This window comes from Fragaria vesca, linkage group LG6 (genome assembly GCF_000184155.1).
Source record: "Fragaria vesca subsp. vesca linkage group LG6, FraVesHawaii_1.0, whole genome shotgun sequence".
In the NCBI taxonomy this organism is placed as follows: Eukaryota; Viridiplantae; Streptophyta; class Magnoliopsida; order Rosales; family Rosaceae; genus Fragaria; species Fragaria vesca.
The window spans coordinates 31,425,908-31,450,860 of NC_020496.1; the positions used below are offsets into that span (position 1 = coordinate 31,425,908).

General features: G+C 37.8%; 1 protein-coding gene and 1 pseudogene across 1 annotated transcript; both read right to left on the bottom strand.

The window, feature by feature from the left end:
* Nucleotides 1-7,303: 7,303 nt before the first annotated feature.
* Nucleotides 7,304-20,199, bottom strand: LOC101311309 (annotated as a pseudogene).
* A 195-nt stretch (nucleotides 20,200-20,394) lies between these two features.
* On the bottom strand, nucleotides 20,395-22,458 carry LOC101304204 (probable mitochondrial saccharopine dehydrogenase-like oxidoreductase At5g39410-like). Its single transcript, XM_004304215.1, has 2 exons — nucleotides 21,766-22,458; nucleotides 20,395-21,162 (listed from the first exon to the last, which is right to left on the bottom strand). The coding sequence occupies exons 1-2, from the start codon at nucleotides 22,417-22,419 to the stop codon at nucleotides 20,473-20,475; spliced, it is 1,344 nt and encodes a 447-aa protein (XP_004304263.1). The 5' UTR covers nucleotides 22,420-22,458; the 3' UTR covers nucleotides 20,395-20,472.
* Nucleotides 22,459-24,953: the final 2,495 nt, after the last annotated feature.

The following is a 24,953-nucleotide window of genomic DNA, read 5'->3' on the forward strand; positions in this document are numbered from 1 at the left end:
GACGCAACCAAAAAATGATGACTATGAATTTATGATGGAGACAATGCATTTGTGTTATCCACTTTCGAGGGACAGGTGCTCAGTCCTAGAATGAGGCCTGCATATGTGGGCTATAATTAGAATTCTGTGTGGAAATGGGCCATGCTGTTCAGCCCACCTTTGAAATTTTAAAATATTGCTCCGCGCTCTTTTCCGCGAAATGTTGAAGTCTCTGTTTTCATCCCCAATTCCAAATACTGGGACATTCCCAAATGAATGGGGAATCATTCGGGGAAAGATTGTGTTGGATATTATAAGCCAATTCGTTTCTAATTTTTGGCATAGATCGTTTAGCCGGGGCTAGAGTTTCTTCTCTATTAGTTCATAGAAGCTAGGAGAAGATGCAGAGTTGCAAGAGTTTGGTTAGAGCTTTTCGGATTTGAGAGGAATCAAAGCTTATAGAACTGTTATGAATTGAAAACTAACCTCTTCCCTTGAGCTAACGTAATCATAATGCGACAACTAACTGAATCAAATAGTATTGCTCTCGCTCTTTTCCGCGAAAGTCATATCTCTGTTTTAAACCCCCGAATCCCAAATCAAAACTAATGTATTACAAATTCAATCCAGCAGAGTAAACTGGAAAATTTGTTTTAGTTATTATCTTATTACCGAAAAAAGCCTTCATTTTTTATTCAATCAGGTGTATCAAGTCTGTGGCAGCTATAGAAATTTAAAATGTACCTCATTTCTGTGGTTCTGGTTCTGGATTTCAAGCTCTGTCTCTCGCCCATCATTCATGATGATCAGGTCATTCAATTTCTGAGGGGCATGAACAACTGCTGCGATTACATTACTTTCCATTTGATCATTGATTCAAATCAACGAGTTTCTGCTTCAATTCTCCAAAGTCTCCTTTGAGATGCTCAACTGCATTTTGGAAGAGTGTTTTCAGAAACCGGTAAGACTTTCTCACGAACCATACAAGGCAGATGCACCAGAAAAAGAGTATAATCATTCCGAAAGTTGAAATCAGGACGAGCAGCTCTAAGATCAGGGACAGGCTTCCAAGTAAGATGGTAATTTTGATCATCAGATCTCCCAAATCTGCATCATTGTTATCAGCTAGGATTGCCATCACAATCAAAGAGAGGATGTAAATGCATGTCACAATGATGAATACGTTCATCCGCTGAGAGCCGTAGATCGTCGCATATGGAGACACATTTGGAAACTTGAGTTGCAGGCAGAATCCCAAGATGCCGATGAGAGATATTATGCATGTATGTAATTTCACTATGGAATATCTCGTAAGAACAGCCTCCTTCCTTGTGTTTGTGTTGGTGCTATGACAGAGAAAATTAACTTAGTTAGAACTATATTCTATGTCCAATTGTCCATGTCAATTAAATTTGTAAAAACACCGTGGTGTGTGTTAATTCGTTGATGGATACAAGAAGTTTGGAAGAAAATGATAAAAAACAGGGGACTCCTAATCAATCAAGCAGAGGATATTGGATTACATAATCTTTGCAACCGAATAGAGTTTAATATCTAAGGACCGGGTTAGTATTATTATACCTTGATCTGAATCATATGTTTGTAGGATGCGTGAGGTCAAATATACATATATGATTCAGTAGTGTTAACAAAAACCGCATAGATCAAGAGCAACTTAGAAAACCAAGTTAACAAGAAGAATCTACAGTAAACAAAACAGAGTTTCACATTTTTCTTTCTTTTGCAGAATGATACCATTTTCAGAAGAGGCTTTGCAGCTGTATGAGATCAAAGAGCAAATGAAACTATTTTGAGCTAAGATGCAAGAAACGAAACTTGTCTCTATATTACTAACACTTGTACATGTTGAGAGATAACAGAAGCGCTGTCCTCCATTCCACGGCTGTTTGCCTTTTGGGGTTTGGGGTGCTCAATCTCGCTCTTCCCGGCTCTTGTTCCTGAGGAGTTGATATCTTGCATTTCAAGAACTCAATCACGATATGAAAGAGGAAAGAGGCCAGTTTGGGTAGGTAAGCTTGTCTACAACAATTTCGTCTCATTATGTGTTTGTTTTTTGTTTTTCTAATAATGTTGAACCTATTTTTTTCTTGACATTCTTGATGATGTTGATGTGGGCTGGACACACACCGACTAGACCGAGAGATTATTGCGTGGCCTGGTACTTTGTTAATGGGCCAATTGATACTGCGTGTTTATGTCAAATTGAGACGGTCCAATCGCAAAACTCAACAATAGTGCTTCCCGCTCTTTTCCGCCAAATTCATCAAAAAACAGAAATCTTTGCAACTTGGTCTAATTATGTACAGAATTGCAAACTGAAAAAGTGAAAACGAAAGCATGAAATAGAAATTACAGTGTTACACCGGTACCTCCTTGCTGAGGTTCTTGGTTTCATCATTCTCCGTCGAATAGCGGCTCCTCTTAATCAGATCCATCAATTTCTCGTAAGCACGACCGAGTCCAGCAACTGATCCCATCAAGCGGCCATTTAGTGAGATCAGTCTCACTTGGAATTCACCCAAGGTACTTTTGCATAGTGTTTTAGACAGTTGGTACGAACCAATTGCAGATACATGCTCCAGGAGGAGAAGGCGAACCATCCGAAAGAAATGAAAAGATAATAGTTCTGGTGGGATGATCTTTCATTGATACAGAGGGAATACATATACAAGTGTAATTGTGACTGACTAGGAAACTAAACTATATAAGGAAACATATATATACAGATAAGCAAATCCCTAATAGAGAAGATACTGTCTAATAGGGTTATGCAGCTGACGAGATATAGCTGATCTTCTTTCTATCTAAAGACTATTTTCCTTACAAGAAACCAGTAAGAATATAAACCAGTAATTGAAGTTATTACAGTAACTTGCTAAATCAAATGTCCGAATGTATCATATATATATCACCATATTCTGATATTCATCAAGTGTACGAGGTAGGTAGAAATTAAACAGGAGAAAGCTCAATCATCTGCTTCTGGTCTTGTGCTTTATGCTCCATCATCTGGTTCTCGTCTTGTGCTTTATGCTCTGCCGTGTGGTCACTCCTAATCAACTCAGGCGGTGCAACAATGCGGCGATATAACCTTGTACAGTATTCCATCAAGCTGTCATTGATCCATTTCAGTTTCTCCTTCAATTCCACAAAGGCTAGGCGAAGAAGAAGCACAACTGCAACTGCAACTGCAATGCTCACTGTAAGGATGCTCCATAGGAAGAACGGAACTGAACCATAAGATAGAACAATGATGAGCAGTTCCAAAATCAAGGCAAGAATCCCAAACAAGATGCTGACGTTGTTTGTGAATGCACCAAATCTTTGAGATCGGGTTCAGCTTTGAGTTTTTTGGCAGCATACATCAATCCAAAGTAGAAGACTAAGACTACAACAAGAAGTGTGATGAGATTTTCCATCCCTGTTGTGTACTTCAGGCCAAATAACAAGGCAAAGATGGCGTTCATTCCATGGTGAAAGTCCCCTAAACTGCTCCAACTCGGTGGAGTAGCCTCCTCCATTTTCCTGTTATGATTTGATCATGACACAAAAGATTAGTCAAAAACCATAATAACAGAGCTCCACTGTTACATTAATAAAGTAACATCTCACTGTGATAACTGATAAGATACCGTATAAAGGAATATCCATATCCGAAGAAAAACAGCAAAGAGTAACAAGTTATTTGAGGACACTAAACTTGAGTAACATAGAGCGATTCTGAACACTTCAATGCTATTTCATTGAAAAGAGTAGCTCTGTTTGAACGAACTTATTTTCTATTTTTAGTTTAGGTCTTTGGTACTAATTTTCTACAAAATTAGGCATGAGTCTTCAGCTCTGGTAGGTTGGTATTCTTGGAGTGCAGACGCTAGTCTTCATTCCAAAAAGAAAAAAAAAGGTACGCAATTCTAAAGTTTGATATAGATCCTTACAAGTGTTGTCACTGTGTAAAATGACCAAAAGGATGGTTACTGTTCATAATCACTGTTCACATCACATGAATAGTGCACGAACGATTTTGTCCTTATTTTTGGTGGGTGTGATTCCGTTTATGCCCTCTGTTTCTAAAAAACCACGAAATTACCATTAACCCTAGATATATGATTGTCTTTTATATAATTAGTTGTTGTTGAGCATGTTGTGGGTTGGGAAGTAAATTTTGAACTCTTATCTTCATTACCGTGCTTCAATTTTTTTTTTTTTTCTCATAGATCTCACAAAGGGTATTGTTATCGAAGTCAATCTAAAATAGGGTCTATGATATTGTGAACCCAAGCAAGGAAAAATTATCATCAAGCAAGGAGCTGAACAACAACTAAATGTCTGCAGTGTTTTATCTAACTCTTAATAAGCTAAGATTGCGTTTTTGGTGAAAAACAGTTAAACAAATAGGAGCATTTTGTACAGTCAAAACTGGAGCTATATTTTCGATCATACTGCTCCAGATAAGTTGTTCTGCTTTGTGCACTTACAAGACATTTACTATTTTGGGTATGACACAACACTAGATGTTTTGTTATGTAGTGTTGTTGTTTTTGTAATAACTCCATTATTAGAATCATATGTATATGTGATATACAATGTATTGAGGTTCTATGAAGTATATATCAAAAACTTTTCCATCAATCAACTGAATCATTAACCAGCTTTATAAATATACACCGCGCCAAGGCGCGGGTACCAACTCTAGTTAACATCACATTGAACATATTGCCCTTAACCCTTGATGTCAAAGCTTACAACTTATATCAGAGTCTGAGATAATCATATGTGGAAGTATTTTGAGTTTGTTATAGCTGCACGGCAAATAAGGTTGGCCAACTTGAAGATTCGAGTTTTCAAAACAAACTTTATTCGAATCAATTTCGGCGATTTAATAGTGAATACAATAAAGGAACAACTATATATGAGTACTGTGTAATTAATATTATACTGTAAATCAAATATACAGTAAGTGCACGTTTGGTACCCAGTACTGGGTTAGACCTCCTTAATTCTTAAGACTGTCCTGGACTAGTGTGGACTGTCTTAAATTGTACTAATACTGGGCCACGTTTGGTGTTGCATGGGATTAGGAAAAAAAGTTCTAAATTAGAGGTGTCTCATGTTTAGTGATGTATTAGACTGGACTACTCTAACATAACAATCTAATATCTAACAATCTTGGTCATTGAAATTTTGACATGAAATCCAAAAAAAAATAAAATGTGTGATCAAGCATACATCTTTATCAAATGAGTAATATTAAGCAAAGGAAACATAGAAACAAGTATGAGAGCATGGCATATGACCTCATCCCCTTTTCGTTGAAGCTGCAAAAGCTCTTGACAGTATGAAAGGCACTCAGCATGGTACATAGCAGCTAACTCTTTGATCAAGGACTTTCTTCTAATAATGCCAATCACTTCAAAGAAAAAACAGACAAAGGTTAGAGTCATGAAAATGTTCATTATAAGTCGCACAAAATCTTCTCTGAAGTAGTTACTGGGAAATATCATTAATTGGGTTTGAAGACTAAAGTTTCAAGTCAGTTTGCATACCGCGTGTTCCATCCTTTATATCAAACCCCATTATATCTGAGAGTCAAATTACAGTGATATAGATGTAGCCATAAAATTTAAAATCAGTTAATGTAAACAAAAAGATGTCCATCTTCTGCTTCCTATCACACATAGACATTACCTTTAGCCACAATGCTATTTATATTATGATGAATGCAATCTAGAGCCTAAGACAAAATTCGAAAGGAGACGATACAATGATTCACCTATCCCAAGTCTCATTTATCTTTTTAACCATTAGATTTTCACAGTGTGATAAATCTCCTATAGAAAGTCAAGTCCTTGATACACCCACAAGACATCAGACCCCAAATCCTATCTCAATTGTGAAAAATTTCACATCTTTCAACAAACCCAGAAACGAAAACACAGTCAAAGCCGTAAATGAGAGAGAGAGAGAGAGAGTTACTTCGGCTGGGATCGAATGGAGGATCAGGAACGGGAGGATCATCGGTTTGAGTGGAGGGTGGTGGCTCATCAGAAGGAAGAGCTTCTTCTTCTTCTTCTTCTTGATCTGTGTCTGATCCTGCTTCTGGTTCAGATTCTTCCTTCTTCTTCTTCTTCTTTCTTCTTCTTTCTTCTTCTTCGTCTTCTTCGTCTTCTTCTTCTTTTTGTTCCTCTTGCTAGGATGATTCTTCTTCTTCTTCTAGACCCAAGTCTTCTTCTTCTTCTTCTTCTTGTTGGTGTTGAGCCAAGTTTTATTGTGGTTGGTCCATTTGGGCAAACAAGAGTGTTGCAGAGAGGAGGTGAAGAAGAAGAGAGAAGAGTTGTGGAGGAGGCGATGCGAGCTGAGAGAGGTAGAGCTCTTAGCTAAAGGCCTCTCATCGGAGTACCCACGCTAACACCGGCTAAGGAGGAGAAATCAGAAAACAGGTCCTAGTTAAGCCCATTAATATTAGTACCGAGAGAGACCAAACATGGGATTAATCTTGTTTCACTCCTTATTTAACACTGGCTTAGGTAATACCGGGTACCAAACGTACCCTAAGAGTTTCGGCTTAGTACCAAAGGAGGATCTCCAGTATGTTTATGTACAAAAAATTCTGATGATTAGGTCTATTTGATGTATCAATGCGGGTACTATCACTATCTTCTTATCTGTCTCTACATGGCAGCGGAATGGTATGCAATTACTTATTCTGGTTTTTTATGAATATACTATTGGCTATGCGTCTATGCCTTTCTTTGTTAAAAAAGAAAAAAGAAAAAGGGGGAGGGTCCCATTCTGCACAGTATGGTTGGGGCTTGATTTTGGGTGATAGGGGAAAACTTAAACACACTCGGGAATCAAGGACTCATCACTTGCTTACAGGGCCGGTCCGTCGTGTTTAGAGGCCTTGTGCGAGATATAAAATGTGGCCCTTTAGGTGCTCCTGATAAAAGAGAAATAATACACCAAACAGGGTCGGTCCGTCGTGTTTAGAGGCCTTGTGCGAGATATAAAATGTGGCCCTTTAGGTGCTCCTAATAAAAGAGAAATAATACACCAAAACTAGAAGCATGGTGTCACAAATAGGCATGTATATAAGCAGATCAAACAGCAAACAAAAAAGATAGAAGACCAAAAACAAATTTTCTGTAAAAGCATATTAGATTGACTTCGAAAGCAAATGCTCTGTAAAACATGTTACATTGACTTCAAAAGGAATTACCAAAAATCTCAGCTACTTTATCACAAAGACGCATCAAGTACTACAATACTACCAGACTTTTACCAAGATGAAATAGCCAATGCAATACTATTTTCTGAATACTGATCTTCTAGCACTCTTAGATGCAAAATCATCAATCAATCTCTCATAGTCAAGCTTTTCCAAGAACTCATGTTCAATGGAAATCAAAGCCAAAGCATTTAGTCTTTCTTGCGACATGGCTGAACGCAAATAAGATTTCAATATTTTTAGCTTTGAAAAGCTTCTTTCGGCTGATGCTACTGTCACTGGAATTGTTAACAAAATTCTGTATGCAAGACAACTAGTAGGATAACAATTAGCTCTTTTCAAGAAATTTAGTATTGCACTAGCTGTATCATGCTCATTTGGTAAATTTTTCTGTAATAGTTCTAATTCATTAAATAAATCTTCACCATCAATGTCTGAAGTGTAGCCATTCTCCAGCTTCTTTTCAAGATTGTTGCAACTTCTTTTCAGTTCATCAGCATCCAAGGACTTCAACTTCTTTGCTGTGAATAAGAACCCAAATGTCTCTTCATATTGCTCATATTGCTCAAACCTTCTTTCCAATGAACCGATTGCTTGATCAATTATGTATACAAAGTAATGAACTCTGAAAGATTCTTGACTTGATTCTTCAATGAATTGTTCAGATGGCTGAGTTTCAGTGTCAATCTCATCAAAATGTCTCTTCTTGTGAACTTTTCTTTTCTTTTTCTTCTCAGGAAACACTGGATCAATATCTAATTCAGCAGCAATCTCTTTGGCACAATTCAGAGCCTTCTTAAATCCTTCTTCTCTGTACTCTTTAAAGAAAGCAATAAGTGCCTTCACACTACCCATTGCCACATCAATCCACATATTTTCAGATTGTAATTCTTTACTGACAATATTCACTTTAGCCAAGATATGATACCAGATAACCATCCCTACAATAAACTCAAATTTTCCAAGTTCATACTCTGCTAAACACTTGGCTTCACTTTTAATACCAGACTCTGTTGCTCTCTCGGCAAGCTGATTTAGAGCTTCTCTTATTTCAGGAGCTTGAGTAACTATTGCCTTCACACTATCTATTCTGCTTTCCCACCGTGTTGTCGATAATGATTTCAAAGTGTAACCTTTTTCTGATATATTGTCTTTCAAAATATCCCACCTTTTTGTAGAGTCTGCAAACAAGGTGTAGATACGTTGCACAACTCCAAAAAACTCTTCTGCTTTTTCACAAGAGTTTGCAACATCAGACAATGTCAAATTGAGAGAATGTGAACCACAAGGTGTATAAAATGCTCTAGGATTAATGTCTAGAAGTTTTTTTTGTACACCTTTGTGTTTACCCTTCATGTTTGATCCATTATCGTAGCCCTGCCCTCTGACATCATTAATATCAAGATCAAGATGGTGTAGCACATTCTTCAATTCTTCAAACAACCCTTGACCTGTTGTATCATTCACAACCAAAAACTGCAGAAAATATTCTTGTACCTGTATTGGAACTGTGGAGACATCAACACACCTTATTATCAATGTCATTTGTTCTTCCTTGCTGATATCAGGAGTACAATCGAGTATTACTGAAAAATACTTGGCTTCTTTTATTTTCTTTAGGACTGCACCTTTGATTTCAGCAGCTATCAAGAGTATCAACTCATTTTGAATCTTGTGACTGAGATAATGAAACTGAATTTCATGATTTTGTTTTCTTCGTATATGCTCCTTCAAGGTCGAGTCCCATTCAGCAACCATTTCAACTAAAGCCATAAAATTTCCATTGCTTTCATCATAGATCTTCTCATTACTTCCATGAAATGCCAAGCTTTGTTTAGCTAAATATTTCACTACTGCAATCAATCTTTGCAGTACCTTCCGCCAATGTTCAGTCTCTTTTTTGATTTGATCGCAAAACTTTGTCAATTACTTGATTAGTTTCCAGCCTTATGCGTAACTCAACCCAAATCAACATATGATCTATATGGTCTGAACTTTTTTCATGTGCCTTCAAACTATGAGAAAGATGCCCCCAATCCCTTATTCCATCATGTGCTAACTGAGTTGGTTGTCGTTTGGTCTTGAACACTTTACAACAGAAGCAGAATACTCTGTCAAGATCCTTACAATAAACAAGCCAATCCCGATGATGCTTCTCTCCATTTGATAAGTACTTGGTATAAAATTCAGATGAGAAACACCTTTTGGATCCATCTCTCGGACCTTTTCCTGTCAACAAATCTCTTACAGGACCTCTTTTCACCAATAAATCCCTCCATTTAGGAGCAAGATTATCCCAATTTTTAGGATCAAAGATGTTTAAGGGAATATCATCATTCCCTTCCAAACCAGGCTCCATAGTTTCTTCTACATTAACATCAACATCTTCTTCCAAAGGTTCCTCCATTGGCTGCTCCACATTTTCTTCTAGACCAACATTAACATCTACATCTACATTTTCTTCTAGATCAACATCTACATCAACATCTACATCCACTGGACATTGTGGTTGCTTCCCTTTCTTGAAAACAAATTTTTCCATAGCTCCTGATTGACTTTGAACAAACTTGTCCCCTTTCTTTTTTCTTTTGCGTTTGGAATTACCAGCTGCATGCTTTCTTGTAGGAGCAATTCTAAAACTTGTGTGTTTACCCCAATGAGAGACAATGATATAGTCCCAACGCTACTTGAAAAACCTGAAAGTAAATGAATGATTATCATATATTCTGTTGCATAATAGAGTATTGAAACACTAGCATATTTATATTTCGTTGTGGCAGCTTACAATGAGTGAGTAAGCATATCTATTCTGAAATAAGTCTAGGACATTTTCTGGGTGCTCTTGAAACATTTATGTATAATCCTGCAACCATGGAGGAGCCTCATCTTATTTCATGACTACCAAACAATAGATTTTTCACAATAAGACAAATTCAGAATTAGGAAAGCTGGAAAGGTTACCATGATATTAGCCCCTTCTTGAGATATGTTGCCAATGTTGGCATTCTTTCCTCTCAAACACTGAAGAGCTGCTTCAAAGTCCCTGTGCAGACCAACTTTTTCCTACAGAAAAGTACTGTATCAATTTACTTGAGCATTTTAGTTGAGAATTTCACCAGCTATTTAAACAATCAAACTAAAACATGTAACTAAACAAACCTAAATCACAGGCTCACAGAGTCATAGAGATTTATCAAATCCTGTTTAGAAATCAAGAATGATAAACAATACTACAATAGAATCATTGATTCATTGAATTGGGAAACATCAATAACATCTTATATCTAGTAGATTACCTTTCAAAATCATTGATCTTGAATATATTGTTGGTTGAATGATTGAAATTTGGGGCGGAATTGGACGCCGGAACCCTAATTCTTGTGTAGTGCCGCCAGCCGTGGAGATTGGAATCGCCGAGTCGAGAGGACGAGTTGAGGGTTACAAAAGTGAGGGACTGATGGTTACAAAAGTGATCATGAGGAAATTCACCCAGATGAACTGATGAAGAAGGGGGGGGGGGGCGGAGGGGAGAGAGATAATAAGGAAATTTACCCAAAAAAAAAAATATAGGTGCCCTGCCTGGATGTCCACTCCCCTAATCTGATATCTTAACTTGATGCATCTATCAAGGGCTTGTTTATGCTTACATGTCTGTTAATGAGTAGAGTTGTATATGGATTTAGTTTTTACCTTTCTGGTAAAAAGAAGAGGAGCATAGCTATTTGTAGATATTCAAACCAGTGAGAAATGGGAAAGACCTCTCCGTAGGAATTAAGAGACCCTGTGGCTTAATATGCATCTAAGCCTGGTTGAAATGTATAGGAAATTTACACACAGAGATTCAAACTTGGGTCTCCAATACACAAATCCAAAGTAAAACCAACCGAACTACAACTCCAATTGGCAATTTGCTACATCTTTCTACATAATATAGGTGTATAATTTTTTTTTTAAACCCTCCAAAATTGGAGGCCCTGTGCAACTGCACACTTGGCATAGCCCATGGGCCGGCCCTGCTTGCTTATCATGAAGCGACGGAAGTATAAGGGATAAATAAGTTACTGATGATTCCAAGAACAACAACAATGATGATGCATATATGAAAATTAACAAAAACTAGCATTACAGCAGGAGCAGAGATCAAACAAAAGATGAACAATATGGGAAGAGATAGAATAGATATACTAACATGCACAGAGGCTGCTGAGAGGTAATAGTAGAATTGATTTCCGGCATTAGTTCCGATTACTTTCTCTGCAGCTCTTCGCAGTTTCCCTTGTTCTACTCTCTCAATTCCTAAACTCCAGATTGTATAGAAGAATGTCGTTGCCAACCCACCATGCTCATTTCGGAATTCTCATCTCCCAAACATACAAAATGACGAAAGCAACCACTTTTCGACGTGAAAATTCGAATGTAACGTTTTCTATGAAGGGGGGAATAAGATTTTAGACCAGACGATTGGGAATCTGACTCGCCAAAACTTTTGGACATGGAAAGCTCGCGGGTGGGGCCGGGGGATGGGGGTAACGTCGTCATTTAACACCTTCCAACGCGGGTGGGCTAGGTCTGTCCAGTGCGGAAGCCAACCTATTTTTTTTTTTTTTTTTTTGGTCGAAAGCCAACTTGCTTCCCGCTCTTTTCCGCGAAACTGATCGGACGTCTCTGTTTAATCCCCCAATTCCCAATTTTATGTATTACAGAAACAAAGCTACGAAACTTGGTTTAATTTATGACACAACATAAGTACATAACAAAGACAAGTATTCACCAAAACTAAACTGGTTGCAGTAGCTTCAATTTTACGTGGTAGCTATACAATATAGAAATTACAGTTTTACACTGGTAGCTTCTTGCTCTGGTCCTTGGTTTCATCATGCTCTGTCGAATAGCGGCTCCTCTTGATCAGATCCTTCAATTTCTCGTAAGCACGACTGAGTCCGGAAACTACACTGTCACATAGTGTTTTCGAGTATCGGTATGACCTGATCGCAACGGTAACGAAACTGATGCTCCAGAAGAAGAGCGTGACCCATCCGAAAGGCGGAAACAGGATGAGCAACTCTAAAATAGAAGCAAGAGTTCCAAGCAAGAGGCTAATGTTATTCATGCATTCACCAAAGTCTGTGTTACTGTGAATGGTTTGGAGAATCACGACACCAAATGATCCACAGTAAGCGGATATGTCAATGATAAATAGCCTCATGAGTACAATGTTTCTGTAGTCCAGCACAAATGGAGACGCAGTTGTGAACTTCAGTTGGAGGCAAAGGCCTAAAATGGTGATGAGAAAGAAAATGCTTTTGTGCAATGCCATTACAGAACTTCTCCAATTTGCAAACTCCTCCATTTTGTTGCTGTGAGGATCATTACAACATTAATCGGAGTGCAATATCATTGAAATTTTATGTACATGATGTTGGTATTATCAAATATTAGTGAGCTATAGATCATTAAGAAGATCAAGAAACATATAATGATATAAATAATCAGCAGATGTCATCAATCTAATTTCTTCAATATCAATAAACAGATATTTGAGTTGCTGAACTAACAAATTACTCGATTCTCTTAAATTTTGGGATTTCAAGAAGAGCATATATATAATCTCAGAACAGAACAACTATGAATAGCTACTAAGTAATGAATATCTATTAACAAAAAGAACTGGTGTCATATGCCAGAGTATATAACAGAGAATGTAGAGTTATAAATCAAAACTGAATATACATATCCGAAGAAAAACAGCAAAGAGTAACAAGTTATTTGAGGACACTAAACTTGAGTAACATAGAGCGATTTTGAACACTTCAATGCTATTTCATTGAAAAGAGAAGCTCTGTATGAATGAACTTATTTTCTATTTTTAGTTTAGGTCTTTGTTACTAATTTTCTACAAAATTAGGCATGAGTCTTCAGTTCTGGTAGGTTGGTGTTCTTGGAGTTCTATCTAAGAACAGCTGAACAGTTTGGCTTATTGGAAGTTTATCGAGACCCGAGGCCGTCAGGCAGAGGCCTTGGGGTAAATGGGCGGCAGAAATTTGTAATCAAAGATTCTAAACAACCTCCTAAGGTGATCATTCTATGAAGAACACCTGATGTAGTGTGCATCTATTTCAAAAGAAAAGGAAGTAGCACTATACTTAAGCCTAAGAAGAAACTGTATCCAGAGCAAGGTAACAAATTTGAACTAATTAAGGAGGACATTGTCAGATGTGAAAGAAACAAGGAAGAGAAAAACCAAAGCAAACATAGTAGTTGCATGCATGTGTAGGTAGATATACTAACACTTGTAAAGGTTGAGAGTTAACAGAAGTGCCGTCCTCCATTGATTCCACAAACAGCTTTCCGCAGAGCTCTTCGTACTCTTGAGCAAGCCAATGTGTTGATGATTTTTGCAGAGCTCTTCTTACTCTTGAGCAAGCCAATGTGTTGATGATTTTTGCAGAGCTCTTCTTACTCGTGAACAACAATATATAGACTTGTACAGGATAGCAGTGTGGAGACAAGTCGATCGACATTATTTGATAAAGTATACTAGACGTCATATGAGTGTCCTTTTCAAAAAATAAAAAAATTAAAAAAAAACGTCATATGAGTGAATGAGTGATATGACTCAGATCAGGCTTTTCGGTAGTTTTCGAATTTCATCAATCCCACTTTCACAGCAGGGAAATGGCAAATGTCCAAACTATCCACACGAATTGAACATTTCTATTGTACCGAAATCAAGAATGCATAGGAGACGACCGTAATCTTCCTCTATTTGAACACCGATGACGCAGATTCCATCAAGAATGCATAGTGATGTCACACTAACATTTGTGAAGCGCAGAATCAAGTGTTAAAACTTTTCATCCTTTTGGTAGAACTTTTGTGATATCACCGATATGCGGAACCCAGCAACGCGGTATCATGCATCTTACATCATCAATATTTCATAGATATTCAACGTCTAATATGACAATCAAGTCTATGTTATACTGTAAAAGTTATATTGTTGGATGTCTGGATGAGTTGTTAAAGTTCCTAGAAAATGAGCCTTGCAATTGCCTTTTGTTCTCAAAAACGAAAACACAAATCTGGAGTCTTCTTAAGTTTCGATTTAGTTAGCTTTCTTCCATGCTACATTTTTTGGTTAGTTCAGATGAGATATTGGCATAGTTCACCTCTTTTGTAATTTGCATCTTCTCTAATAGAACCTCAGTTATTATGGATTTCTTCTCCATCCTGTTCGGCCAAACAAAGAAAATCCATACATGGCCAGTTTCTCATAGACTCCACTCTCTGAGAGATAAGAGTGAGGCCGCAAATGAGAGTTGACTGTATTCATCATAGAGTGACGAAACCTAGCCATGTCAGTTTGGCTTCTATCAAGTACACTTTGTTATGGTGTACCCTAATCTAGTTACAACTTAAGTAAACTTGGTAAAGAAGAATCTTGATTTTGTGCTCTGCAACATCCAGGGACAGGTTTCCACTCTTAGAGCAGCCTGGGAGGCTGGGATCATTTCAACACAGCTTGCATACGTGGGCTATAATAAGAATTTTGTGTTGAATTAGGCCCATACTGGTTCGGCCCACTATCGGAATTTCAAAATATTGCAACCCGCTCTTTTCTTCGAAGTTTAGTCTCTGTTTTCAGCACCAAATACAGACAATGGAACTGGCAATTATATTGTGTAGTAGGTATTATAAGCCATTGTTTTTTAACTAATGAAATATATTGGGTGAGCTGCGCTGGATTTTCATCTCTATTAGTTCATAGAAGCTGTGAGAAGATGAGATTTACATGAGTTGGGTTACAGCTCAACTCCCATGAATCAAAGCCTATGGAACTGTCATGAATTGAATTATTGAAATATACTCCCATCCCTTGAGCTACTCTAATCATAATCATAATGCGACAATTAACTGAATCAAATTGTATTGCTCGCGTTCTTTTTGCTAAAATGATATCTCTGTTTTAAACAACAAAATCCCAAATCAAAATAAATGAATTACAAAATCTGTCCAGCAAGCAAACTTAAAAGTATCGAAATTATTACAACAGAATCGTGGAATATGATGTCCAAATTAAAAAATCGTGGAATAAGATGTCAAAATTATTACAACAAATTATACCATCGGGTGTATCAAGAGTCATCAGGTATTGAAATTACATGCTCTGCCGCGTTGGTGTGATTCTGGTCCTGGGATTGATGCTCTGCAGCCTGCCTGTCATTGCTGATGTTGAGATTCTGGGTCCGAAGCTCAGTAGCGGCCCCGTTGTTTCTGATGCTCATATTGTCCACTTCATCATTTCTAACCATCATGCGGCGATACCAATCGATCAACGTCTGTCTAAATTCTCCCAAGCCTTGAACAAGAAGCACAACTGCACTTTGGGAGAGTGTATTCAGAGACTGCCAAGACTTACTCAGGAAGCATAGAAGGCAGATGCTCCAGAAGAACAGTACGATCCATCCAAAGGGTGAGATAAGAACGAGCAACTCTAAAATCAGGGACAGAGTTCCAAGCAGGAGGCCAATCTTGTTCGTCAGATCTTCCATTATTGCTAGCAGCTTGGATTGCCATCACAACTAAAGAGGCGAGGTAAAAGCATATCTCAATAATAAAGAGGTTCATCATCAGAGTGCCGTAGGCCGTCTCGTATGGAGAAACATTTGGGAACTTGAGTTGGAGGCCTACGCCGAAGATGGTGATGAAAGATATTATGCAGGTATGCATCACCACTACAGAATATCCCTGACGAGCACCCTCCCCTGTTGTGTTGGAGCTATCAAACAGAGAAATAATCTGGTTAGAATTCTCAATACTCAATTCTAAAGTCAGAAGTTAGTAAATTATGCGTTTAAAAATGATGTGAGATTTTCTTTGACTCTTAATTTTTCGTTTTTTCTTGACCCTTAATTGTTCGTTTTTCTTTTCTTCTTGAGATTTTCTGTAAATTTTGCTATGGGAATGAGAAATGAGCAAAGAGTTCAGAGGCATATGACCGAGAATAATAAAATAAAATAAAAAATGTACACAACAACTTCCGACGACGGCCAAAATTAAACTTCGAAAATTTGGAGTCTGATGCCCAAAAGATAATCACAACCACTTCCAAACTATTTTGGGATTGAAGCAGGTGGGGTTATTCAAGATCTAAATACAGCAGCCTCAGAAATCAGTATGCATGGTTTGGGGAATTTCTACACAATCCACATCTACGGCTCATAACTTGCTTATCATGATGATCAAGTACAAGGAATAAATAAGTTAATAAGGATTTCAAGAACAACAACAACGATGATGCATGAAACCAAAAGCTAGCTAGCAGCATACAGGAAACAGAGATCAAACAAATTTGAACAATGGAAGAGACAGAAAGAATTAATAGAAGATGTATTAAACTAGTCCAACTTCAAATTTTCAAATTTAGCACATATGTAATTAAACTTGGTCCATATTTATAAAAAGAAAAAATTCTAGCCCACCCCATTGGTCAGCCATTGCTGCTCGGTACGTTACGTTGGTGTTTTTGGAGGTGTAAGAACAGTTAGGCTTATTGGAGGTTTATCGAGAACCGAGGCAGTCAAACAGAGGCCTTGGGGTAAATGGGCGGCAGAAATTTGTAATCAACCTCCTAAGGTGATCATTCCATGAAGAACACCTAATGTAATGTCTATCTATTTCAGAAGATAAGGAAGTAGCAAGTACTGTATCCAGAGCAAGGTAGCAAATTTGAACTAATTAAGGAAGACGTACATTTCAGATAAAAATAAAACAAGAGGAAAGAAACAAGGAAGAGAACAATCAAAGCAAAAATAGTAGGAGAAAATTATATAAAAACCCAAAATACTAAACCTCTTTTAAGATAAACCCATACATATTTTTCTTTTATTTTACACCCACTCCACATAAGCAAACATACCATATAGAGCAAATGTTTATAATTAATAGTTTTCTTCATTTTTCGGTTTCTCTAATTTGCCCTTCAGACTATAGAAAGCTAAATTTGATATATTTCTCAATTTTAGCATCAATTTAAAACTCAAATACTAGCTAAAATTTAGTTTGATTTAACTTTGTCATAATCAATTACATTCTTTAATTTTTTACCTTGTTATTACTAACTTCAGTGTATATATATATATATGAATTAAATTCAGTTTACCCCCTTGTGGTTTGGGGGTGACTTCATGTTAGTCCTTACACTTTTATTTTCATCAGTTTACCCCTTGAACTCTTCAATTTCTGTCTGCCGTGCCCAAATTCTTATATTCCGTTTGAATTGACCGTTAATTATCAGCAATTAAGGTCCAATTTGGACAAATAAGGTCCGATTTGCCCAAATTCTAGATACGAGCCTCATAGTTAAGGTTAAAATTATCAACAGTTAATGTCCGATTTGGACAGAAGAAAGGATATTGGTCATGCTTGAGGAAAATTCGAAAGTTTGAGAGGTAAACTGATGAAATTGAAAGTATAGGGATTAACATGAAGTTACTCCCAAACCTCATGGGGGTAAACTGAATTTAATTCTATATATATATATATGTTATATACAGAAGTATGTCATTTGTAATAGGATTATACTTTTCATTCTTAAGCTCACATTTGGTGCATGTCTCTCTACATAGTCCATAAATGTCTAATTGTAAGGTTCTTGTTCTTTGATTAATTTTCTTCAGTGTATATAGATATATATGTTATATACAGAAGTATGTCATTTGTAATAGGATGATACTTTTCATTCCTAAACTCACATTTGGTGCATGTCTCTCTACATAGTCGAAAAATGTCTAATTGTAAGGTTCTTGTTCTTTGATTAATTTTCTTCTTTTTAGGTATATTATTATATCATTTCTCATCCTAATCGAGAGAACATTTTACTCTCTACAACTTACGTTTCTAATGTACCTATTAAGTAGGGTATGATATGATAATATACCTAAAAAGAAGAAACTTAAAATTGGGTTTAGGGTATAGGGTTAAGGTATAGGGTTTAGGCTATAGAGTTAGGGTATAGGTTTAGGGTATAGGGTATAGGGTTTAGGGTATAGGGTATAACGTTTAGGGTATAGGGTATAGGGTTTAGGGTATAGGCCTATAGGTATAGGGTTTAGGGTCTAAGGTTTAGATCAGATATCTTATTCATATTATATTTTACCTTATGTATAGATTAGAGAATGAATTCCTTTAATCTAGATATTTTCATAAAAATAAAGAAAACTACATGATTCTTGCAAATTGATTGAAAAATGTTAGTGTTAGAAGAAAAACTCATAATCAAGGTATTTAAGACAACATCAATTAAACTTATTTATTATATTAATATGTTATAATTGAATGATGGCAATTGTGTAAAATTTAGAAAAAATAGGGACATAATATTTATCATAATTAATACATTTTAAATGTCTATCAGATAGGAATATTAGGTGGGTTTTATTTAAAACCACTCTTCAAAATTGGGTGTATATAAAAATTCTCCAAACAGTAGTGCAGGTGCAGATATACTAACACTTGTGAAGGTTGAGAGTTAACAGATGTGCCGTTTTCCATTGATCCCACGAACAGCTTTCTGCATAGCTCTTCTTAGTTCTTACTCTTGAACAAGCCAATGTAGACTGTGTATGATACCATACAAACGCCCTTTCTCTTTAAAGATTTGGATTTGGCGGTAATGATAAAATACTAAACGTCCTTCTCTGTTGGTTTTCGACGTTTAGCGGGAAATGTTTAAACTATCCACACGAATTGAACGTCTCTATTTACAAAAATCAAGAATCAACAGGAGACAACCGTAAGTTTCCCTCTTTTCTTTTTTAATGCATAAGAGTTAGGCGCTCATTCCTCCCTCGCACTCATCTTTCAGCCAAGAAAACAAAACCCGTAAGTTTCGGTAAGAGTAGAGGTTTCAGGTTATCATCACTTGTGTAAAGTCAATCTCCAAGAAGATTAAGAAGTTTTCAGACAAGCGTAAGAAGATTAAGAAGATTAAGAAGGGAATTAGGATAATGTGATGGTGACAAGTTATCCCAAAACTGATAGTGACAAGCATAAGAAGTTTGCAAATCCTCTTTGAAGATCTGTTTTAGGTTGATCTATGTGGCAATTAGTGGGGCTGACTAGGACAGTAACCGGAGGTTCCCACGTGGAGGAGAAGTGCAAGTTGGCTCGCTGGGGGGATTACATTGCAGCCCTCTGGACCCCTTTGAAGAAGAAGAACTGAAGCAGAAGAAGAAGAAGGTGGCTCCCTTTTTCATTGATATTCTACGAAAAAATGAAGGAAACTAAGGACATCATCACTTTTTCATTGATATTCAACGTCTCTAATACGACTAGCAAGTAGCAACACACGTCATACACCATCCCTTTTGTTCCCAGAACTAGAAGCAAATAGTCCGACAGTGAAAAAAGTTTCTTATTGTAAAAGTTAAACAGTTGGATGTTTGGATTAGTTGTTAAAGTCCCTTTTTGTTCTTGAAGTTGAACCGTTAAGTTTCGATTTGCTTAGCTTTCTTCTATGCTGTAATTTTTGGTTATCTTGGCGTAGTCCACCTCGTTTCATCTTCTTTAATAAAATCTCAGGTATTATGAATTTCTTCTCCATTCTGTTCGGATGGGGAGGGGGGGGGGGGGGGGGGCGGGGGGGGGGAAATATATATAATCATCAAGAGACACTAATCAATTTCAAACTAGAATGGACACCCAAAACAACCTCAAATATAATCTATCAGAACACCCCTATAACACTTGCTGTAATGTTACACTTTTCAGTTCAGCAAACTTTTCTATAAACTTATAATGATTAATCATACAAGTCCACTCAGTAAATGACTTGTCTCCTCTATTTTTGAGAAACAGGAGAACTATCAATGGGATATCTTTGCCGCGGTGGACGCCTTGTTCCAACCTCCAGTCACTGCCATACTTCTTTCCTCAAGTTCCTGCAGCTCTCCACACTGAGGCTGCTGCTCCATCTGGGGCTGACTAAATGCAGCCTGCACAGCGCTAGTAGTAGATAGAGTGCAAGTTCCCAAACGCTTCCTCCCTCTTCCCCCGCCAACCTTACCAGCATTTCTCTGGGATAAACCTGACTGCCAGCTGCCACCACTTGCTCTAATTGACCCTTCAAATGTTTGAAGATCCTCAGTCACCTCATTTCTTGACAAAATAAATACTCTTTTATTATAAGTTACTGTTTCATGGGTACTTCCAACTACAGATATATTTTTTCAGAAAGTATGTACCTGTTAATGAGAAATAGCATTCTTCGATATAACATCAAAAGTAACTCCATTTTCTTGAAGCCTTTCTTGAAGATCAGTTGGTCCAAATACAATCCCAGCTGGGAGAACTCCTCCCTTTGGAAGGTCATCGCGTTGGCTCAGAACAATAAGAGCACATTGAAGTAGAATTATCGGGGTCGTTAGGTATCCAATTTCAGGTCCCATAACTCTTGTTACTATTTCCATATCAGGTTTTGTGTTTCCCTGAGAAACAAGACTCCTGTCGCTGAAACCACGTCCAACAAACCACATCTTAAAAGAAGCACTTCTCACCTCCTCATCAGATGGACCCTCCTTTCTGAATAATCCAACACTGAAGAATGAGGGAACTTTAAAGCAACCACCTCCCAAAGGAAATAGACCCAAGAGCCCAAGAAAGAGTCCAAAAATCATGATCCGAATAATGCCCAACAGAGACTTGGTGCCTATCTTCACCCCAAAATGAGCTGGCTTCACTGTTGACCAGAAGGCTTCTCTTTTCTTAATATGTTCATCAGTCTCATTCCTCCCTGGAAGACCACCAGGATTTTCAGTCAGAGCACCAAGTGTTCTTCGTACAACAATAGCATCTGCTGAAGGTAGCTTCACAGCCCAAAGACCAATCTTTTTCTGGTGTTCAATGATTGGTCCTTTAGAAGGAGGAGGACCAGGAATCTGCAAACAAAAAAGGTAAATCATGATCAATCAATTGAACTCCCTGGCCATTAAGATACATATCAATCTTTGTTCTCAACCCCCAAAAGCTACATTTTTTAGTGTCTATGCCGCAAACATTTGAAGGAGAACTGCAAGGTATAATTCTATAAACTATGAATCCCCTATATCATGCAGCAATAGAACTAAAAATGCATGAGTAAGCCATTCTACATGTGTCTTGGCTACCAATATTCTACTGTTAGTTTCTGATAAAACTTGTAAACTTAGTGTACAAAGACGTGCAGGGTATCATATAGCAATGGATGTACAGTACATAACTACCAATAACCAAACCACTGATTACGTCAGTAAGGAATTTGAACAAAGATACAACAAAGAACTAAGAAACACAAGCCTCAATTGTCGTTCTTTACTAACTAACCATAACGGCATGTAAAGTTCTAAGCTGCCACTGGCTAGTTTAACATTTCATTTCTGCTTTCCCCTACATCACTATCCACAAAAACAGAACACAGCAGCAAAGTTTTCAACTTCAAACAACAAAACCAATCAAGCAATCAACAACCCAAAAAAGTATGGTAATCTAATCAAACTCATTACTTGCAGCCTCGGTTTTTTCGGCCTGGACCGCCGGAGCGCATTGGCCACACCCAACACCACCGACTCAAACGTCCCAAAGTTCCCCGCAATCCTCTTATCACTCTCCAAGCTCAAATAAGCCTCCACCCTATTCGGTACCGCCGCCCCCTCCCACTGCCTCGAGTTAAACATCACTCCAAGCTCCGCCGGAACAGAGTCAAACCCGCATGCCGAAATGACCAAACTACCCTTCTCCGCGGCCTTTTCAAAGTAACTCGCTTCCATCCTCTCCATGAACTCCGGCTCTCCGCATATGTCGAGATAGTCACAGCCGCTTTCCACGCATGCAGCGACGACTGGCTCGCCGTAGAGGCGGAAGGGTCCCACGCAGTTGAGGACGAGGCGGGTTTGGGAGCAGAGGCGGCGGAGGGAATGAGGGTCGGAGGTGTTGGCGGTGAGGATGGGAATGGAGGGCGGTGGAGGGTTTGGGGCGGCGGCCCATGTGAGGGTTTGGGAGATCTTGGTGGGGTTGCGGCCGGCTAAGGCGAGAGAGGTGAGAGGTGAGGAGGGAGTGTTGAGGAACTTGAGGGCTTCTTTGACGACGTACTTGCCGGTGAAGCCGGAGGCGCCGAGGATGATGAGGTCGTAGGGAGGAGTGGGGAGGTCTGACGTCATGTTTGAGAGGGAGTGAGATTTGGAGTGTGAAGATTGGAGATGAGGGTTTGACTACTTTTATAGAGTGATGAAACTGCGGTGTTACCTATGTCGGTTTGGTTCTTAATTTCTTATCCAGTACGGTTTGTTACGGTGGTACCATGATCTAGTCAGAAGCAGACCATGTCATCCTTGTTTAAGTCTTTTTATGGGTTTTTAGTGACCGACGTAGAGTCGCTGAACGCCGCAAATAGTTAAGAGCGGTGGTGAACCGGTGGATGGTGGTGGTGAAGTACGAAAGTTTGGTGAAGAATCGATCTTGAATTGGAAGCTCCCTTTAATTTTTGCCTAATCGATCTTAAATCAATCTCTAAGTATTCATGTGTTTATTATTAACACATGGAAGAATCTGAATGGGTATATACATCATCTTCTTGTGAGAAATAGATTCGTAAATACAAAAGAATTTATTTTCTTTTTTAAACGAATATCAAAGAATTTTTAGGTACATATATATGTCAGGAATCAACCATCTAGAATCGATACTTATTCACTTATTCTCTCGTTCCACTTGTCCTCAATTTAATATTAGTTTTTATTAGTAACAAATAAACTTGTCACATAAAGAGAGCAAAATGTCTAAGGATTTAATGTGGCAAAAAATTAAACGGTCCATGTCTTCGAGTTCGGTCGAGCGGCCATTTCCGGTGATCAGCTCATGCATTTTATGAAAGGCAATGGTGATGACTGAGACACAATCCGAATTGTGGCAGGACGATGCAACCAAAAAATGATGAAGGTATAAGGCTGTTGACAATCCTTATATAGAATTGACTAGCGACGTCGAGTAAGTTAAAGTCTATTAACCAACCCTGCTGCATGCACTTAATCGCACTAATGCATTTTTATTTTTAGCAGAAACACATAACCTCTATTAAATTTTGGGGATTTCTTATAATTTTCATCAACAATTTCATAAGTATTTGAAATTATGTCCGCGATGTACTACGATTTTGAACAACCTATGAAGATTAAAACAATTGGGAGATTGGTCTTGCACATCTGAAGAATAAGTTGAAGAAGTAGAAGAACCAACATGATCTCATGGAACTCAGGTAAAATCATGCATGTGCATTTCATGATTTTTCACAGAGGATAGCAGTATCACTTGTCATCCTAAAAATCTGGGTTTCTAGCTTTTTGATCTTTTGTTCTGTTGTCTTATGTTTAAGTTTCTTTACCCTTGTGACATTAATTTTATGTTTGGGAAAGATCCTAGTTTGAATTTCAAATTGACAACAAGAATATTTAAAGGTCTTGCCTTTGTGCTCAATTTAGTTTTGGGTTTGATGCTTTTGTCTCAACCGTGACTCATGGTTTAGAGCTCTAAGGCTATAATTGTGTTTGTGATACACAAACCAATATAGCAGCTGTCTTTATTTGATATCAGAGAAAAAGTGATTTGCTAAACCAATGTGGTATTATGTTTTTGGAAAAAAGTTTGCAAAACCTTTTGTCTCTTGCTTTAAATCAAACATTGTTTAAGATAGTTTTGTTTGTTTCTTTCTTGGCTTAGGACATCTGTATATGCCCTCTCCCTTTCAAAGTTTGGCCAAGGACAAAAGTCCAAAACTCTTTCCTTGCTTTGGCCCTCGTGCCTGCCCTCTTGTCGCACCTCTTTGGCTTGTGTTTCTCTCTTGTTAGAGCACTCCATCAGCCTATATATACTGAGAAAGGCTGCCTTTGCTCAATGGTTGTCAAAATGTAGTTTTTACATTTGCATTGTTGGGTTTTGGTTTTCCTTTACATTGTTCATTAGTCTCTAAGTTTTCCTTTTGTGATTATAAACCTTAGAGCTGAACAAAACATTTTCTTTCTCATAAACTCATTGCATTCTGCATACCATGAGATCAGTTGGTAATGCAGCAACCTCGGAAGTGTTCATGAAAGAAGCAGCTAAGGATAGCTGAGTTCTGATGTATCCCGCTGAGGTAGCTGGATTCATGAAAGAATCAGTTTAGGATAGGTGAGTTTTTGAGAGTGAAACTTCTGAGAAGTGTTATAAAAGAATCAATTAACTGATAGCTGAGTTCTGAGTTGAAACTTCTTATATATTCATGTGTGGCCACTTAGAGACAAGAGAGGTAGATCTAGACTAGTTTGAGACTAGGTAGGATAGCAAGTCATTGTTGTTTCCTATACTATAATCTTGTAAGGAGTGAGGTACTCAAAAACAAGAAAGAAAATATAGATCTAGACTAGTGGGTAGTTTAAGCAGGAGAGCAAATCGTTGATGTATCCCTAGACTATAATCTTGTAAGAAGTGAGTTTTACATAGTGAAAAAGTTTGTCCCTCAAGAGTTAGGGGCACGCAGTTTTTCTCTCTGGTTGTAGGGTTTCTACGAGTAAAAAATATTTTGGTGTTCATTATTATTTTACTGCAACTTTTATTATTATCACTGTGTATTTGTTATTCAGGATAGCTATAACCCTTGCTATTCCTGAGAACGAATTTATACGGAAAAAAATTGTTAAGGGCCTATTAACCCCCCCCC